This window comes from Dromaius novaehollandiae, chromosome 2 (assembly GCF_036370855.1).
Source record: "Dromaius novaehollandiae isolate bDroNov1 chromosome 2, bDroNov1.hap1, whole genome shotgun sequence".
NCBI lineage: Eukaryota > Metazoa > Chordata > Aves > Casuariiformes > Dromaiidae > Dromaius > Dromaius novaehollandiae.
In genome coordinates this window covers 27870651-27887430 of record NC_088099.1, presented here as the reverse complement: position 1 = coordinate 27887430, position 16780 = coordinate 27870651, and the positions used below count along the sequence as shown (strand labels likewise).

The 16780-nt window shown below is 41.4% G+C and overlaps 1 protein-coding gene across 3 annotated transcripts in view; it reads right to left on the bottom strand.

Moving 5' to 3' along the window:
• PPP1R9A (protein phosphatase 1 regulatory subunit 9A) overlaps positions 1–16533 on the bottom strand; it is a 155940-nt gene extending 139407 nt beyond the window's left edge. The window contains exons 1-2 of one of the 3 annotated variants that reach the window (XM_064506081.1): positions 16160–16533; positions 12860–14548 (exon numbers count right to left, since the gene is read on the bottom strand). In XM_064506081.1, the coding sequence (XP_064362151.1) occupies positions 12860–14326 (1467 nt within the window). In that variant the 5' untranslated portion in view covers positions 14327–14548; positions 16160–16533. Of the gene's footprint in view, positions 1–12859; positions 14549–15849; positions 16093–16159 lie in introns of those variants that run through there. The other 2 variants (XM_064506082.1, XM_064506083.1) reach the window with 2 other exon arrangements.
• Positions 16534–16780: the final 247 nt, after the last annotated feature.

Sequence of the window (16780 nt, the reverse complement as noted above, 5' to 3'; positions counted from 1 at the left end):
GTAAAACAGATACTCATCCAACATGGCCCTGAGAACATACTTCCTCTTCTCTCAGGTGCCATCCACAGCTAGAAGAGGTTTAAGGAACACTGCAGGGAAACATATGACATACCTGTATTTTGCTGTCTCACACAATAAAGAAGTTATCAAAAGCAAAGAGTGAGATCAGACAGGCAGATCCATGGAGAGAAAAAGAGCAACCAGAGAATGAACAGAATTTATGGAGAAGCCTCTATGCATTTGAAGCTGTACAAACTCAAAGATTTTTTTTATAATTTTTATTCAATAAACTTAAAAATATATATATAAACCAAAAGAATAGTTGCTTTGCTCAATCAAAAAATTGAGGCAATTTCACTTGCTAGGACATCTGTATTTAAATTAAGATCTGCTCACTTACGGAACCATAAATTACTGATATTGCTCAGGATTAACACTTTTCCTGGAAGTGTCATTTTGTATGTAACAACCTACATAAGGTTTTCCATCATGTATTCTGATATTATCTTAGAAACAAGAATATTGCTTCATTTTATAGATTGAGATATGTAAGTAAAAAAGCACCCAAACAAAAGTTCGGAAGTAAGGAACTGCATACATTACTTCTGGAAAGAAAGAAAGGGAATGAGAGAGAGAGAGAGAGGGAGAGAGAGAGAGAAAGAGAAAAAAATTAAATTTAGAGCTATATCCCTTATAAAAAGACTGAATTAAGATCTTGGTATAAAATTCCAACAAAATAAAATAAGAAAGATTTACATGAAGTGTTCTGAAAGGAGTTACGAAATAAACAGTATCAGTCAAAGTGAAAAAGTACCTGCGAACAAACTGACAATGAATGAAATTGCTTTGTATTTACGAAGCTTAGCCAGTTCAGATCTGAAAAATGCAAATGTTTCCATAGTCATCTAGTTCATTTTCATTGCAATGTCTTATCAAAAAAAAATAAAAAAGCATAGATGAGACAAAATTATAGCCAGTTACACCAGCTGCAGCATTTTAACTAACATTCTCCCTCAAAAGAAAGAAACTTCTAGTTAGCAAATCAGCAGAAAGTTATGAAGGAAAAAAATGAAAACTCAAGTGCATTTCTGAAAGCACACCAGAATCGCTATCAACAGCTTAACAGACACAGATGCAAAATACAGTACTGCTTAACATTTACAGACAGAATACATATATATAGTCTATAAATTCAAAAAAACCCATTGTATTTGAAACCTGAACCTCCCAAAATGGAAAGAAAAACTAAAACCCTTTTTAAATTACAAATGTTTTCATTGGAAAAAGATCACACATACCATTAACAGAAAATAAAGCACTAAAAAGAAAGGGTAATACTGTATCAAAATTCACTCAGCTAAAAAAAGAACACAGTAAATTCTTCAATCTTTCAAGTACCAAATACTTTCTACATAAAACAATGAGAGAAACACATAACTGACAATTAGAAAAAAGCTTCTTTATATCTTTTTTAAATGTAATGCAAAATGTCAAGTATACGGGCCTAGAAAGCATGAATATAAAGGATAAAAACTCGAATGATGTCCTAGGCCGTTAATAAAAAAACCTGCAGCCTGGCAAGTGCCCAGAATCAATATAGGAAAAAAACTGAAAGAGAAGACAACCAGAGACTATATCAAAAAATAAAAAAAAATCTACAATGCTCAGAGAACGTCAGGAAGTCAACCGAGGCAAAAAATGGTAAAGAAAGGGTTCGATTGTGTATCTAAAATAATGCTACGCTGTGGGACTACTGAAGCAGCGCTAAATGCTTGGATCTCAAAAAGAGCCGCAAACCTGCCCTATGGCTTCGTCGAATCCCAAACGCTGCTAGCGCCAGACTCGCGCCGACCATCTGCGATGGCATCTGAAAGCTGGGGCGGCCCCGGGCCGGCGGGGGCTCCCTTGGCATGGCCCGGGGTGGCTGGCGCGGGGGCCACCTCGCCACCCTGACCTCGCCAAGTCAGGGGGCTCTGCGCACACCTCCTGGAAGCTGAACCCTTATTTCTCGAGTCTAGAAACGTGCGTTTTTCACTGGCACGCATTAACGACAAGGGCTCTCCGAGGCTTTTTTTTTTTTTTTTTTTTTAAAAAAAAGGGACACGTAACCCTTTGCACGAGGAAAATAATAAATAAATCACAAGAGGTCTGCTTTAAACAGATCAAAATTTAGGCCAAAAGAATGAACAATCCGCTTTATACTACTCATTGTTGTTCTGTTTTAATCCCTTCATTCAAAGTGCCAGTAAAAAAAAAAACCTTTCCCACTAACCTCTTACATGTTTTATAAATTGCTTTTAGTCATCTTCAGAAATACAGATTCACCTTTCTGCTGAGAGCTCTTGAGCTTTACGAAAGAAGCAAAATGCCTCTTTTCCATCATTATCGGAAGGATGTCATAGATAAACTGGAAGATATTAGTAACTTGGTACATTTTATGAATAATTTTGAGATTGCACTGAAGTTATACAGCACAATGTGAAATTATTTATCAATTTAATGACAGCTTTTGAGTATATGGCCTCAACTGGACCTTCATGGTTCTAATTCTAAACAGAGGCTAAACAACCAAAGAAAATAATAATGACAGGAATATATATAAAACTATTTAGGCCACTGCTGTATGTAAAATGTTAGTGGCCTTTGCTGCAAATGAACATGACTGCTCAACAGGCTTATTTTTGTACAGGTTGTTTTTAATTATCATCTTAATCATAAATATTTAATTGATAATCTTTGCTTAAGTATTTTTCCAAAATCTTTTTGCATGATTAAATGTTATTTGTAAACTTACGTCAATCTGCTTACACTGTAATACAAAATAGTACATACAAAAAAAACCCCTTCAAACACCCTTTTTTAGACAGTTATTTTGATTGACAGACAGGAAACCTTGGTATGGCTAGGTTGTCATAACAGGAAACATTAAGAGGTTGTATCACCAATTAAGGTAACATTCTGTTCCCAAACAGCAAAGGTCCCATTAAATCAACAGAGCCACAAGTTCTTCCCTCTAAACACTTCATAATTGTTTAAAGTCCAAGAAAATTCAGTATCACAGCTGTGTTCTACAGTAAGGCATCAGCTGCCATATCATTGTTCCACACTTAGTACCGAGACTGCAATTAACAACTATACTTCAATCATAGCCAGTGAAAAACAGGGGATAAAACTTCATGACAACTCAAAAACAACCCAAGCCCTCTCTACCTAAATGTTTTCAGGGGAAAGAAAATACATAAAAACCTTCTAGATCTTAGAAACCGTTATTTGACCTCATTCTGCTGTAACTATAGGTAACAATTCAAACTGTATTCACGGAGCTCTTGTTAAAATATTCATACGTTTAAATGAAGTTAACAATTACAAGCTTGAAATATCTATTGGAACTGATGCACTACCTTTGGATTTATCAAACCATGTATTCTTATAATTTGATAAATAATTCAATGTGAGAAGTCATTTAATATACTTTGCAAAGAAAACATTAAAAGAGTTTGTCTCGGATACAATCTGGCCTCTTCCTTTGTCGAAGTCCACTGTCAGCAACGTAACTTTTTTCTAACGTAAATGAAGCCTTACTGGTCAAGACTTACTGGGAACAACTGTGTCAGGCACTTGTACTCAAAATACAGTAATTCTTAGAAGTTATTCTGGATCTATAAGATGTTAAGACTGGAAACTGCTTTACTGGCTATAACGAGAAAAGAAAAAAATTGCAGCTAAGTTAAATGGTTTTTTTCCCCATAATCTTAAATACTGACATGAAAGCAATATGCAAAACATCAAGAAGACAGTTTTTACTCAGCCTACCATATTTATAGAGGGGTGATACAACTATGCCACTACTTCAGAGAAGAAGGCTAGGCAAAGAAGAGCAAAAAGCTGCATGGCCTGGTAGTCTCATGCTCTTGAATGCCATATGGAAATACTCTCATTTTCTCATAGTGCACGCTGCTGTATTTCTAAATTACCAGCTAATAACTACTGTTTTTCAGGAGTGCTCTAAATCCCTGGATTCATGAGTTCTTTCTGGTTTGTCCTTGTGAAAAAAATACAATATTAAAATATTCCGAGTATTCTGTTTGAGAAGTCCACACATAATAAATTCTACTGGACAGTTTCCCAGGTCGACACCAAAGAACAGGTACCTTAGGACTCATAGGAAGGTGGAGTTAACAGGTAAGTATTTAAATATGCCAGAATCGACAGAGTCCATCTGATCATAAGATGATTATAAGCTTGTAAAGATGACTACAAGCTGGGTAAGACCTTGGGATGTTTGTTTATCATTAAGGCCATCATCTAGATGAATTTGACAGCCATTTGATAGTGCTGTTTTTAAGGGCTTCCACAGTTTACTGCTTTTAAATGAATAACATGAATAATAAATTTGAAATTCAGAGATTTTATCAAATAAAATGCACCAGGTCCACATGCAGCGTAGTCTGAATATTAGGATATTCTTTCAACATGAACCAGCAGTTTATGCCCTTGAGATTAAGCACTGAATATTGAGGTAGACAGAAATGGCAGAAAAGAACATGAAAAAGTTATAGATGTGCTTAGTCTAAAAAACACTGCCGCATGTGTGATTATACAAGGCAAACAGTTGTCAGAGCTAAATTCTGCACGTACACCTTACACAGACTTTATTATATGGAAACATCCAGGTGATCTGACAAAACTCTTGAACTGATTCTAGTGAGTAAAATCAGCTTCTACTCTCACTAGAATACTTCTATATATAAAAAAGGGCACCACAGAACAATAGCTATCATTTTTTAACATTTAACTTCAGGAATGTCAGGTACTTTTTTTAAATACGTTCTTCATGGCCTGAAAGCTCAGCAGTACTGAAGGAAATGCCATCCTTGAACAGAATTAACAGACACTATTGGACAGTACAAAATTTTGTTAGGAACGTAGAAAAAGAGAAGGGAATTACCTGTGTCATTGCCTGCTATTACAATTCTATAATCCTAGCTGGGAAATGCTCAGTTCCACCTTAAAAATGGAACACTGCCCTTTAGCCCTCAGGTACTTTTTCTTTATGAATATACCAAAGATGTAATTAAGTTCTTTTTCAGACTTCGTCATCCCTCACTCAACAAGATAAATTTCTTAAGTCCCCTGTTTTATGATAGAATTAACCAAGAAATAAAAAGATTAAGAGCAGCAAGTTTCCGCAGCTGTTCCTGCAAACTCGTTTGTCTTAAGCAGAATCCACAGACACTTTCAAGATGAAGTCTCCTTAGTGAGTTATAAAATGACATTACCAAAAACCATTTTGCTTCACGCATTTAGAACGCCTTCTGCCTTCCCCACAGCTGCATCACACGGCAGGTTACTGACGTCATTTTGTGTTGCAGAATGGAGAAGCTTTCTCCTTAGCTGTGTCTCTCTGAAAATCCATCAGCTTACTGTGAAGCTTCTTATGCCATAAAACGATCTCCACTACTCGGGACCTCCCAGTCATCTATGTTTTACTGTAATCCTTCTATGCAATGATAAGGCTTCCCCACCTTCTGTCACAAGCAAGCGTCGTTACCATACTCCAACTTTCTGAGACAAGACTACTGAAATTTTTAAGGTCTTTTATCTTATCAAAGGCAGCTACTAATTTAGTCTGACATATTCTACCTGTCGTAAATCTGTTCGCATTTATTCTGTTTTTCCATTTGCCTCCGTGCCTTTGATTATTCTTTTAAAAGTTTTTTCTACAGCCTTGTACCTACAGAAAAAGAGTAATAATTCCCATGCTGCCAGAACCACCTTTCTCTACTTTCTGAAAAATGGCTACAGCATTTGCTCTTCTCCAGTTAAATACCATCTTTATTTTGATAGTGTTCTATTTGCCCTCAGATGTTTGCTACAAGGCTTTCTAAAATGCAGCTATCCCAACTATCTCCCGACAAACTTGAGCACAAGGAACTTCTGGGGTTTGCCTTCATTTCACTGTAGGAATTTTCACTGTAAGAATTTCCACTTTTATACATCTATTTCACTTGGCCCTCTTAATCCTGACTCCATGTTCAACATCACCAGCTGTGCTAAAAATGAAGGCTAAATAAATTTGGGGTGATAGCTCTAATCATAACCTCATGCATACTGCATAATGCCCCACTTACTTTGTTCTTTTATTTTTAATGGATAAATAGCTTTTTACTGCTTAGATTATTTTCCTTTAAAAGGTCAAACTCAGCTTGACTTTTGGCAGCCTCTTACTCTCACTTTAAAAGTTCGGAATTCCATGACAGCCTTCAGTTCTGAGCAGCCACTTTTGCCACTGCCTCTACGTTCTTGGCTACCTCCTGATATTCGCTTGGCTGGCTTTTCTTCCAGTCAGGTCTGCAATTCTTCTGTTCATGTATTCTGCCTTTTCTTGGGATGCAAATCCTGCACATTTTTTCTAACTCTGAATCAAAGAAGTTCCAAGAAGCCTATTGTTAGCTACCTTAGCTCTTTGGTTCAGTTAATTTCAAACTATTTTCCTACAGTTTCTCAGTCTGCATTTTTGAAATTCAAAACCTTTAATTGCAAAACCCTTACAATTTAAGCTGTGTAAACCTCTGATGGCAATCATTCAATTCAAGCTCAGTTTCTACAAATGCCTCCTCCATAATGTCCCCAATGCTTATGAAAGTGAGTTTAAAGCAATGTTACTTCTGTTTAGTTCTATAACTGTGTGGCAAGCATTGCATCCAGGAATAACTGTGCTCTAGAACTCTTAGTGACTTTTTTTAGGTGACCTACACAGGAGTTAATGTCTCCACGGTGTACTGAGCAAGACAAATAAGTTATTCCACCTACTGTATTCCAATAATTATATTTAATACAATAAAACTCTTCTGCATGTTAAACTTTGTGCAACAGACTCATCCAGTGAAAGCATACAATTCCAACTCAATAATACACTTCAAATATACCTTAACCATGTAGAACAGACTTATCTTTTACTATCCAAAATAGCAACTTGTTCTGGAATGCTCTACCCCTTCACTGCTGTTCTTCATCTGACAGCATCCAGTCTGAGTGCTTAATATTTACAGGGAAATACTTATTTCTTCTCCCTTTCCATGACAAAAATGTTTGTAGGACCCTGGTAGAACCTTTTATAGCCAATGTAACTGGCATAAAGAACCAGGCCGCAGAAATGTTTTATATATCCTACCACTAGAACAAATAACCTGTTTTGAAATCATCAGAACTTTTTACAAATAATCAAAGTTAGTATGACATTTAATCTTTGCAGTACAATGTATTTTATTACTACTTAGTCTGTAGAATTTCTTGTTCTTCACAATACCTGTAAAATGAATAAGTGCACTTTATGTGGTAGAATATACATATTTTAAGCTACACAAGTTATTTCTAGGTCAGTATCTCAAATTACTTTACAAGTTGAAATTAACTGAGCTGTCAAAGAACAACTTGTTACCCATTTTACAGGGTTCAAATACCAGCATAAAGGTTCAGTGACTTACTCATTATTACAGGAGAAATCAGTGACAGAACCTAAGCCTATTTAATTCCTAGTTTCATGCTTTAGTAAAAAACTACCTTCCAATCCCAATGTTTAAACAAAGCATGGATGTGGTGGCCAGAGCAGGGAACCAAATTTAAGGACAATATCATTTCAGTGATTTCAGAAGGAAACTACACATCCTTATCTTTCTGTACATACACTGGGACTCCTTTATTCCTAGAGCCATAGACTCATTGAGGTTGAAAGGCTCCTCTTGAGATCATCTAAGTCCAACTGCATATTCACTTATCTAAAACACAAATAGAAGCACTGGCAGGATTGTAGTCTTGGACTGTAAACTGCTTGTGAACAGGTGACCTTCTCTTATGACTTCTATGATCCTAAATACTTCATCAACATTTCAATAACAATGGGCAAATACCATACCAAACACAGAATCTGGCAAACACTTTCAACTCTAAAGTTTGTAAATGTTTCCAACATACTTCATTTCAATGTTTACTAGACAAAGAATAAAAAGATTTTACAGAGCAAAGATTTCCAAAGTAATTACAACCTCAGATTGTTTCAGATTCTCTCCTCACCACCATTTACATGCTTGAATACATTTTAGTGAGTCAAATGAGGACTAACTAAAAGAAAGACTTGCTGCTATAGCTGGCTTTTAAATAAGATACACCAACATATAGTTCACAAGAAACTTCAAAACAACTTTCAAATAAATGTCATTTATATTTCATACTAAACTACAATCACAGCACTTCTTGTAAAACCTCTTCAAATGCTCACTGTAAAAAAAAAAAAAAAAAAAAAAAAAAAAAAAAAGTAGTACAAATTCAGATTCCTGAACAAGGCACAATTTGAACAAAACAATCTGGAAAACAGCAGTGCTGCAGTGTATAAAATTCAGTCCTGTTGCATGGCAGAAGAGAGGAAGCACATATGAAGTAAGGATACTAGCGATCATATAATCCTCTTTTATGGCATTAGCTGAAGTATGGAAAAGCCACTGCTATATCCCTCTCTTTCCCTTTCTTACCTTTCCTACGTACCCCAAAATGCAGAGAGGTCTCAGGCAAATATCATCATCTCTGCACCCTAAGGAAGCTATAGGGAACTTTGAAGACTGAAGCAGCAGCTTTAGGCTAAAACCCCTATTTACACAACAAATTCTGTCCCAGGAACCATAGGGTCTGATCACATACTACCCTCTCCTCCCCAGCGCCCCCAACCGTCTAGGGCACAGTCAAGTACAAGGTTGCAAAAGAAAGGTCAACAGCAGACACTGATTTCTGCAAACAGCTTTAAATGGTCTAACATGTACCTGGCACCAAAAATAGGGCAGTAATTGAAGATGTAACCCATCAGCTGTTAAGGTATCAGACATTTTGGACTTGGGGAGAGGAAGAGAGGTGGACATTAATCCTCCATCCTAATTCCAGCCACGATGGAGGGACCATGGCTCAAAAAGGACTGTAATGTGGACAATTAATACATTTCCATTTGCTGCTGTGTGGAAAGTCTTCAGCTAATGAATTCGGTATTGCTGGCAAACCTTGTCCAATGAGCTTGCAATGGCTGGGCAGCAGCATGTAACTGAACTCAGCAAATCACAAAACTCAACAGAAGGCCAGTAAATCACAGAGTTTCTGCTCCTTTTGATAGAAGGGTATCCCTGACAAAACCATTTGACTGAATTTTTCTTCTCATTACACTTTTCTCTTCTTTGTTTGCCTTGAAGAGCTTCAGTTATACAACTGAGCAGATACAGAATACCTCGACACAAGAAAGGACCACTGCTGACAAAAGCCGCTGAACATTACTGCTATATAAATACTTAGACTGTAAACATGCACATACCTTGTTCAGCAGCACACAGACTCATGTCCACACTCTTTTAGACTGTTTTTTACTTTTCAAAGCTGACTTGAGCCCCAAAATACATGTACAACTGCTTAAGTGATGTGACATTCCAAACACCTAGAAACTCCCCAAGCCTACAATGGCCCTCGGGCAGCCACGTACTCCTCAAGAGACTAATCTTCAGAGACCAGATAAGCAAACAAATCCCATAATCCTAAAGCTGAGTAAATGGCCCATGGAGCATGGGATCTGTGATAGCAAAATTACAGCTTGTGCAAGAGCAGAATTTCCTATAACCACTTACTCATGTGCTTCTCCTTATAGCAGGTTTCTAAGTAACCATGGTTTTTCCTGCTCAGATGATGAGCAGAGATAACTTTTTATCAGTTTGATTAATCACATTTTATTTATTAATTCCTCCTTCTACTCAGACTTCACTACTTCCTAAAGTCCACAGAGTTTCTCCTAAAGGAACAGGGAGGATTCCCTTCGGTGGTAACAAAATCTTTCTGCTCTTCAGTCTCAGTTCTCTTTTTATTACATTTACCATGTCTATTTGAAAAATCCCTTGAAAAAGTAGTTTAACCATAACCAATCCAAAGACATTTAACCAAATCTGTTGAGAGCCTTAAGTAACAACTTTAAGGCAATAACTACCCACTTATTTCACTGGCTACAGATTCAAAAATCCAATTTTGTTAATTAATGTGGAAGAGGAGCAGAGAGATGATATCGTGAAAACTCAGCACTAAACATCTGGAGTGTTCAACTGTTTGAATCGAACTTTTAACCCTCCTACCTAACAGAGCTGGTAAGTAAAAATTGCTTCATTTTAACAGAGGATCAATTTTCAACCATTCAGAAAATACTCCTACATTGTTCTGTATTTTCCTCTCTCTCAGATAAGCTATGCATGAGGTGAGGTTTCAGAAAAATATTAACCAAACAAGTTAGCCCACCAACACATAAAATTACCTAGAGCAGAAGAATTCTTCAACGGTTGTTATATATTCAGTTAGCAACCCCATGTAACAGGTGAGTAAAGTAAATGATTTGATAAGCTCGTATGCTAAAGCTGTGAGAAGGTACAGAACGCAAGTCCCTCAGGCCCTGCAAACCAATCATTGATACATGCTGCCAGGTAGAAACCGCTTGGCAAAATTAGTCATTAGCTCCAGGGGTGAGCCAAATTAGCTAGGCTGTCAAAGAGGCAGTGTGTGAGCCCAGGGAATCCCAAGTTTCTAAGGATCCCTGGGGGGATTCTCCAGCTCCCCATCCCTCGGGTCTCTGCCCGCAGCGAGGTGGCCGCGCAGTGACCTGATGACGCTGGCAGCCTGCCCGGGCTTATGCTGTTTGGCATTGCTGAGGGAATTGCAGAGAAAAAGGCTAAATGAGCAGCTGTGAATTTTCCACAACTTTTGCTGCAGTTCTTCCTCTTAGCAGAAGTCCTCCACAAGGTCTCACTTCTGTTTTTCCCACATGACTGACACACTGAATGCATTTGATGCAGACAAGACAAAAAGCAATCACATGGGGATCTCCCAAATCACTTTCTCTTCCACGCTGTTCTCCAAATTCAGCTTTTACTCCATTTTTCTTCTATCTACAATGGACAGTGAAGATGCCAAAATAATTAAAGCAGTATTTATTTTACTTTGGGTTAGCCTGTTAAGAATGCTTTATTCCAAAAACCATGAGAAATGTACTCTTTTACTGCTTACACACATGACTTTTGGGTGCTTTTTCCTAATGGACTATAATTATTACTTCATAACATGTAATGTGAACTGAACACAGCAAGAAAATTTTAAGAAGGAAAAGTTTTACAACTAAATAATAACTGAGAGAGAACATACTTAAAGCACCTGGCACGACTGTCTCATTCTTTTGAGCAAAAACAGTCTGATCACAGACCACAGCAATATGCTGAAGTAAATGTCACTGTTTTATCGTTCAAAACAGAAACTAAAAGTGTTAAAAAAATTCTACCACTTCAAGAATAAAATTAGTGTAATTATTTTCAGAATTCCTATATGCTGGAACCATTATAAATATTATTAAAGAAACTTCTGCCCACAATTGGTAGACTTTTCAGAAAACAGAAGAGTCATCTTGTCTGTTAGTACAGCCTGGGGGAGGGAGCAGGAAAAAAAAAAAAGTTTTCCATAATCCTTTGTAATAAAAGTTTTTCTACTTCATTTCCAAAAAAAAAAACCTTAAATAAATCCGGTTAGTTTAATTAGGGGAATAATCTAGAAGGAGCATAAACCTTGTTAAAATTTTTGGTCAATGACGCAAGTCTGAATAAAATATTAACACAAAAATCCATTATCTTGGCTCTGAATATTTTCCTTCAGTGTAAAAATGGTCTTTTAACAGCATGAAGAACAGAAAGCAATTTCCCCCCCAATAAACAGATGTGAAAATCTGGTTGCTTCATTCAGATTAAGATTTCTTGATACAAGTACCTCTTACCCTAACTTAAACCACAGATGATGTAAGCACAAATTTTGTAAGTGACATTAAGTGAAAGAAGTTTGACTATCAGACTCGAAGTAATCTATGAATTTTGATTAGTAAACTCAGAAAATGAAAATAAAGTCAATTTCATTTCAGATTCTTAATTTCAAAATGTTTAGGTTTCAAGTACTCCACCATATTTGTCTCTTTCAAGAGTCATTTCTGGAAAAACGACTGCTTTTGCAATGTCCGTTTGAGACCATGTGTATTAAACACAGTTCCAAAGTAAAATACTTTTATACTTAACCCTGAGACTGAGCCGTGAAATGCTGAAAATACTTGAAACAGTCCATATTCTTAGCTCTAAATTCAAGGTACTTAAAAACAAATAAAAAAATCTCTGCAAAAAACCCACCATTCATGAAGTCTTTTACCTTTCTGTAGCCTCTTGAACTGGCATGTACTAAACATACATAAAGGTATGCACAAAGTTTAAATAGCGAAGACACTACTAGAAAAGATGATAGTGATTCAGACATAGAATATTAATGGTCTTCTGCTAGTGAGACAGAATCACTCTTCAATAGCACATTGTATTTCATGACATGGTGTTTCCATATGGTAACTTCAAAGAACATCTGAGGTGAGTTAAAGTAAGAGAGGCCATCCAATCTAAAGAAGTTATAATTTCAAATGAAAAAACAACAAGCACCAAATACCCACCTCTACATTTCACATGATTATAATTCATAGGCATATAAATCAAAACATGCATGTTAAAATTCCAAAACTTTGCAAACCTAGCTGTCATTCTCAATTTCTGCTAGCTTCATCAGCCACAAAGCATGCTAGCAAATGACGCTAGCAAATGACACAAGCTCATCTCCCTTGCATCATCTGAGATTACGCTCACTGACTGACTGTGACAAAAACATGTATCTGAAGATGCTCTGCAATCTTTTCAGAGCCAACTGTCAAAATCTGCTTCAGATGAAGCTGCATTTAAAAATGAACCAAATAGCAGAAAAAGAATGTAGGAAACTTTACCTTAATTGGAGCACGACTGAACTGTATTTTTCTGTTTGCTGGGATTTCATCTTCATCTGGCAATCCATTAATTTCAGAGTATTCCATATCGGGTTCATAACAGTTATTTTCATCACTGTCATCCTGATCGTCCTGTTCTGTACCTGTCTCTCCCCAGTCAGAATTATACCTCGATCGTACCCTATAAACATTGTAGTCAGAGTGCATGTACACATGGGAACTCTGAAAATTGTTCACATCTTCATTTACTTCCTTTTCACTTGTCTCATCATAATGGGACTCGATAGTGTCTGAAACAGCACCTGCTGCAAAATCACCACCTGACACTAAATTTCTTGATATTTCTGCAGCTTCAGGTCTATCAAAGATACCCTCTGCATTTTCTGACCGTTCCTTTTGTCGCGACAAACCTTCTGTCTCTGTTTTTGACTTACTTCTAGCGCAACTGTCCACAGACCTTTCACTGTCAGGTACGCTGACCAGATCCTGTGGACTCACCACACAATTCTCAACAGAATCAGCACTGGCCTCTGTATTCTTTTTTATTTCTTCAGTTGTTTTTGAACCTGACAGAGTGCCTGTAGATGTTTTCTGTCTTGATGTGGAAGCTGTGCTGTTTTGTTGGGAGTTCTCAACGGATACCAAGCTTGTATTTTGTTTGGCTGGCGGAGACCACGTGCTGGCATCTTTCAGAGGACTGAACCCCTCCAGGTTTGCAACAGGGGAGGAGATGTTTGCAACAGTAGAAGACAGGTTTAGTGGATAGTGACCAGTTACAGAGTATTCTTCATTACTCTCTGACTTTTCTAAAACAATTACGTTGTGTGAGTCAGTGTTTTCAAAAACTGCACTGAGCTGACTCACAGTTGGAGAGACAGTCTCTGTCCTTGGGCTAAGACTGTCCAATGAATCAGTGCTGCCTCTGTGAGATTTAGAGCTGCACCACTCATCCGGAAGCTCACTGGAAACTACTTTCTCTTTCTTTGGGGAATAGCGATTGGAATGTCCCATTTCATGGGCATTTCGCTCAAACATCTTCCGAGTTTCAGTAAACTTAGAGTAAGAAGGACCATCATGGATAGTATCAAACCTACTAATCCTTTCTGAAACAGAAGATTCCAATTTTACAATTGAACCATCTGTTTTTTCTACAAACTCTTTGGGCCTAATTCGCCTTTGAGGTGATGGAGGACCACCCTTGCCCCTTGTTTTAGGGGTAACTCCAGCACTTTCAGTGGGCTCCATGCCCATCTGCATAAATAAGTTCTTAATCCTATTGACATTTGAGCCATATTTCCTCCCCCTGCTCTGGGAGGCCTCTCCTTCCTCTTTCGTTTTTTGGTCTCCATCTGATTTCGGCTTGTCAAAGGTGCTTTTCAGTGCCTGGAACTCAGTTCTGTAAGCATTCCTGTGAGGAGAGGCACTTCGGAGGGTTGATCTTTCTCCTGAAGACTCTGTTTTCATCATGTTTACTTCAGGAGTGCAAGACCAGCTTACATAATTATGGAGGTACCACTCTCAGCAATCTGTTACAACTGAGATTCTGGCTGAGAAGTGTTTCCTAGGCAGCACTGCTCTTTGGCAGGGCCATACACGATAGAAGATCCGGAGGAAAGTATCTATACATACGCAGTCGACTGTGACAAAGCAGCAAGACCAAGGGCTTTCGGGAACAAATGTAGATTTAACCTGCAACAGAAAATAAGGCTTTCTGAATCATGTTATGCTTTTGTACTTCTTTAAATCTAAATGACGCTTTCCATTTTTATAGTTACTTAAAATAACATTTACAAAAAAAAAGGAAAAAATACAACCCAACACTACACAAACGTAGAAAAACTCGTACGTAATTACAGGTTTTTTTCAAACCAATTGTTGAATAATTACCAAACTTACAAAGTAACTATAATAACATTGCACAGTGAAAGCATGGATTATCAGGTCTAACTGTTCGCAAAGATGTAGCATGCCACAAACATGCATAGTGGTATTTCTCTTGCCGCCTTGTTTTTCCTATTTCTATTGCATCAAACTCTTCTACGGCAATAATAGAAAAGACAGATCAAAAAAACCCCAACAAACCTCTGAGTGCCTTATATCTGACCATAAAATAATGCATCCAGGCATGATGGTTCTGCTTCCCTGAGGCACTGCAAGACAACCCTTGTTCTCCCAGAGAAACATAACGGTAGAAATACCATCAAAAATAACACGCTTAGAAAGACTGCTCCAAAACGAAGCAGGAACTGGATGGAATCAGAAAAATTGCACCCAAAGTTAACGTTCTCGGTTCAAATAGCACAGAAAGTGAAATCCAGCTACGAAAAGTTGCCCCTCGTCCCCGGCAGCGTTTTTAGCACCGCGCGGAGCACGGCAGGGCCCCGGGAGCCGCAGGCAGGCGGCTGCAGGCGGGATCGGCTCCCAGCCCCGCGGCTCCGGGGACTGCGCACCGCCGGGGCGGGCGGCGCCGCACGGCGAACGAGGCCGCCCTGCGCCCGCTGGGCGCCGCAAGCAAGCGCGGGGCGGACGCGCACACGCACATACACCCGCACGGCGAAGCCACATCACGTTGGGCGATGCGGCAGGACGCCCCGGGAAACGCGCCCGGCCGCGCCGCGCCGCGCCGCGCCGAGGGGCGGCGGCGGGAGCGGGGCGCGCGGCCCCCAACGGCCGCGGGCGGTTGGGAGAGGCACGCGCCAACGGCCGGAGCGCAGCCGAGCGGTCCCGCCTACCTGCGCGAGCGACCCCCGCGCCCCCTCCCCGCCCTGCCGGCGGCTCTCGGGGAAGGACGCGGGAGGACACGAAGTTCAGCGGGGCGGGCAGCGCCGGGGCCGCGCGGCGCGCAGGCGGGAAGGCGCGGGCCGCGGGCGGCAGGCAGCACCTCGCGGCGGGCGCAGCCGCGGCTCGGCCGGGCCCGGCGGGCGCCAGGGAACAAAAGCGGCTCGCGGCGGCTCCCCCGCGCTCTGCCCGCGGCGCGCGCGCTTCCTTACCCCGCCGCGCCGCCCGCCTCAGCGCGGCCGCCGGCTGCTCGGCGCCTCCGTGGAGAACGGCCGCTGCCGCCGCCCGCCTGACAGGAGGCGGCAACCGCCGCGGCGCCTCAACGCCATTGCAGGCGGCGGCGGCGGCTGGGGCACCGACACGGGTCCGCGCGCACACCCGTGGCGCGGCGCGGCACGGCACGGCACGGCACGGGGGAGGAGAGCCGCCGCGCCGCGCCCCGCCGCAGCCCCGCTCCCGCCCGCCGCCCGCCCCCTCCGGCACGGCGCGGCCGCCGCCAGCCGGCGGTGACAGGTGCCTCACCTCCTCGGCGAGCCGCAATGGTCTGCTCCGCCGGGGGCGGGCGGCGCGGCGGGCCGCGCTCCCGCCGCAGCCCGGCCCGAGGCGGGCGGCGCGGAGCGGCAGAGGCCGGGCCCGGCCCGGCGAGCCCGCTCCGCTCCGCTCCGCCCCGCCGCGCCCCGGGCGCCGCCTGCCCGCGGGCCGCAGCGCCCGGCGGCCGCAGCCCGGGAACGGCGGGTTCTCCCGCAGCCGGAGGAAGCGGCTCGGTAACCAGGTCCGCGCCGCGGGCGCTCGCCGCCTGCTGCCGCTGCCCGCGAGCTGCGGGCGTGCGCGGCGGGGCGGCTCGGCCGGAGCGGGGCGCGGGGCCGGCGGCGGCGAGGCAGCGCGGGGGCGGCGCAGCGCCGAGGCGCCGCGACTCCGCCGCGGAGCGGGGCTTGCAGGCTCCCTCCCCCGCTCTCAAAAAATAAACATTTAACGCAGCCTACGTGGAAGAGCAATGCACTGGTAACGGATCCCGACAAACCGCGCAGCAACTCTCTTAAACGTGACTTGCTCTGGCGATCGCAGAAAGGGAAGATGCAGGACGGCAGGAGATCGCTGTACCTGTACAGCCATCTCCCGGCTTTCTCCCATTGCCTGTTAGCT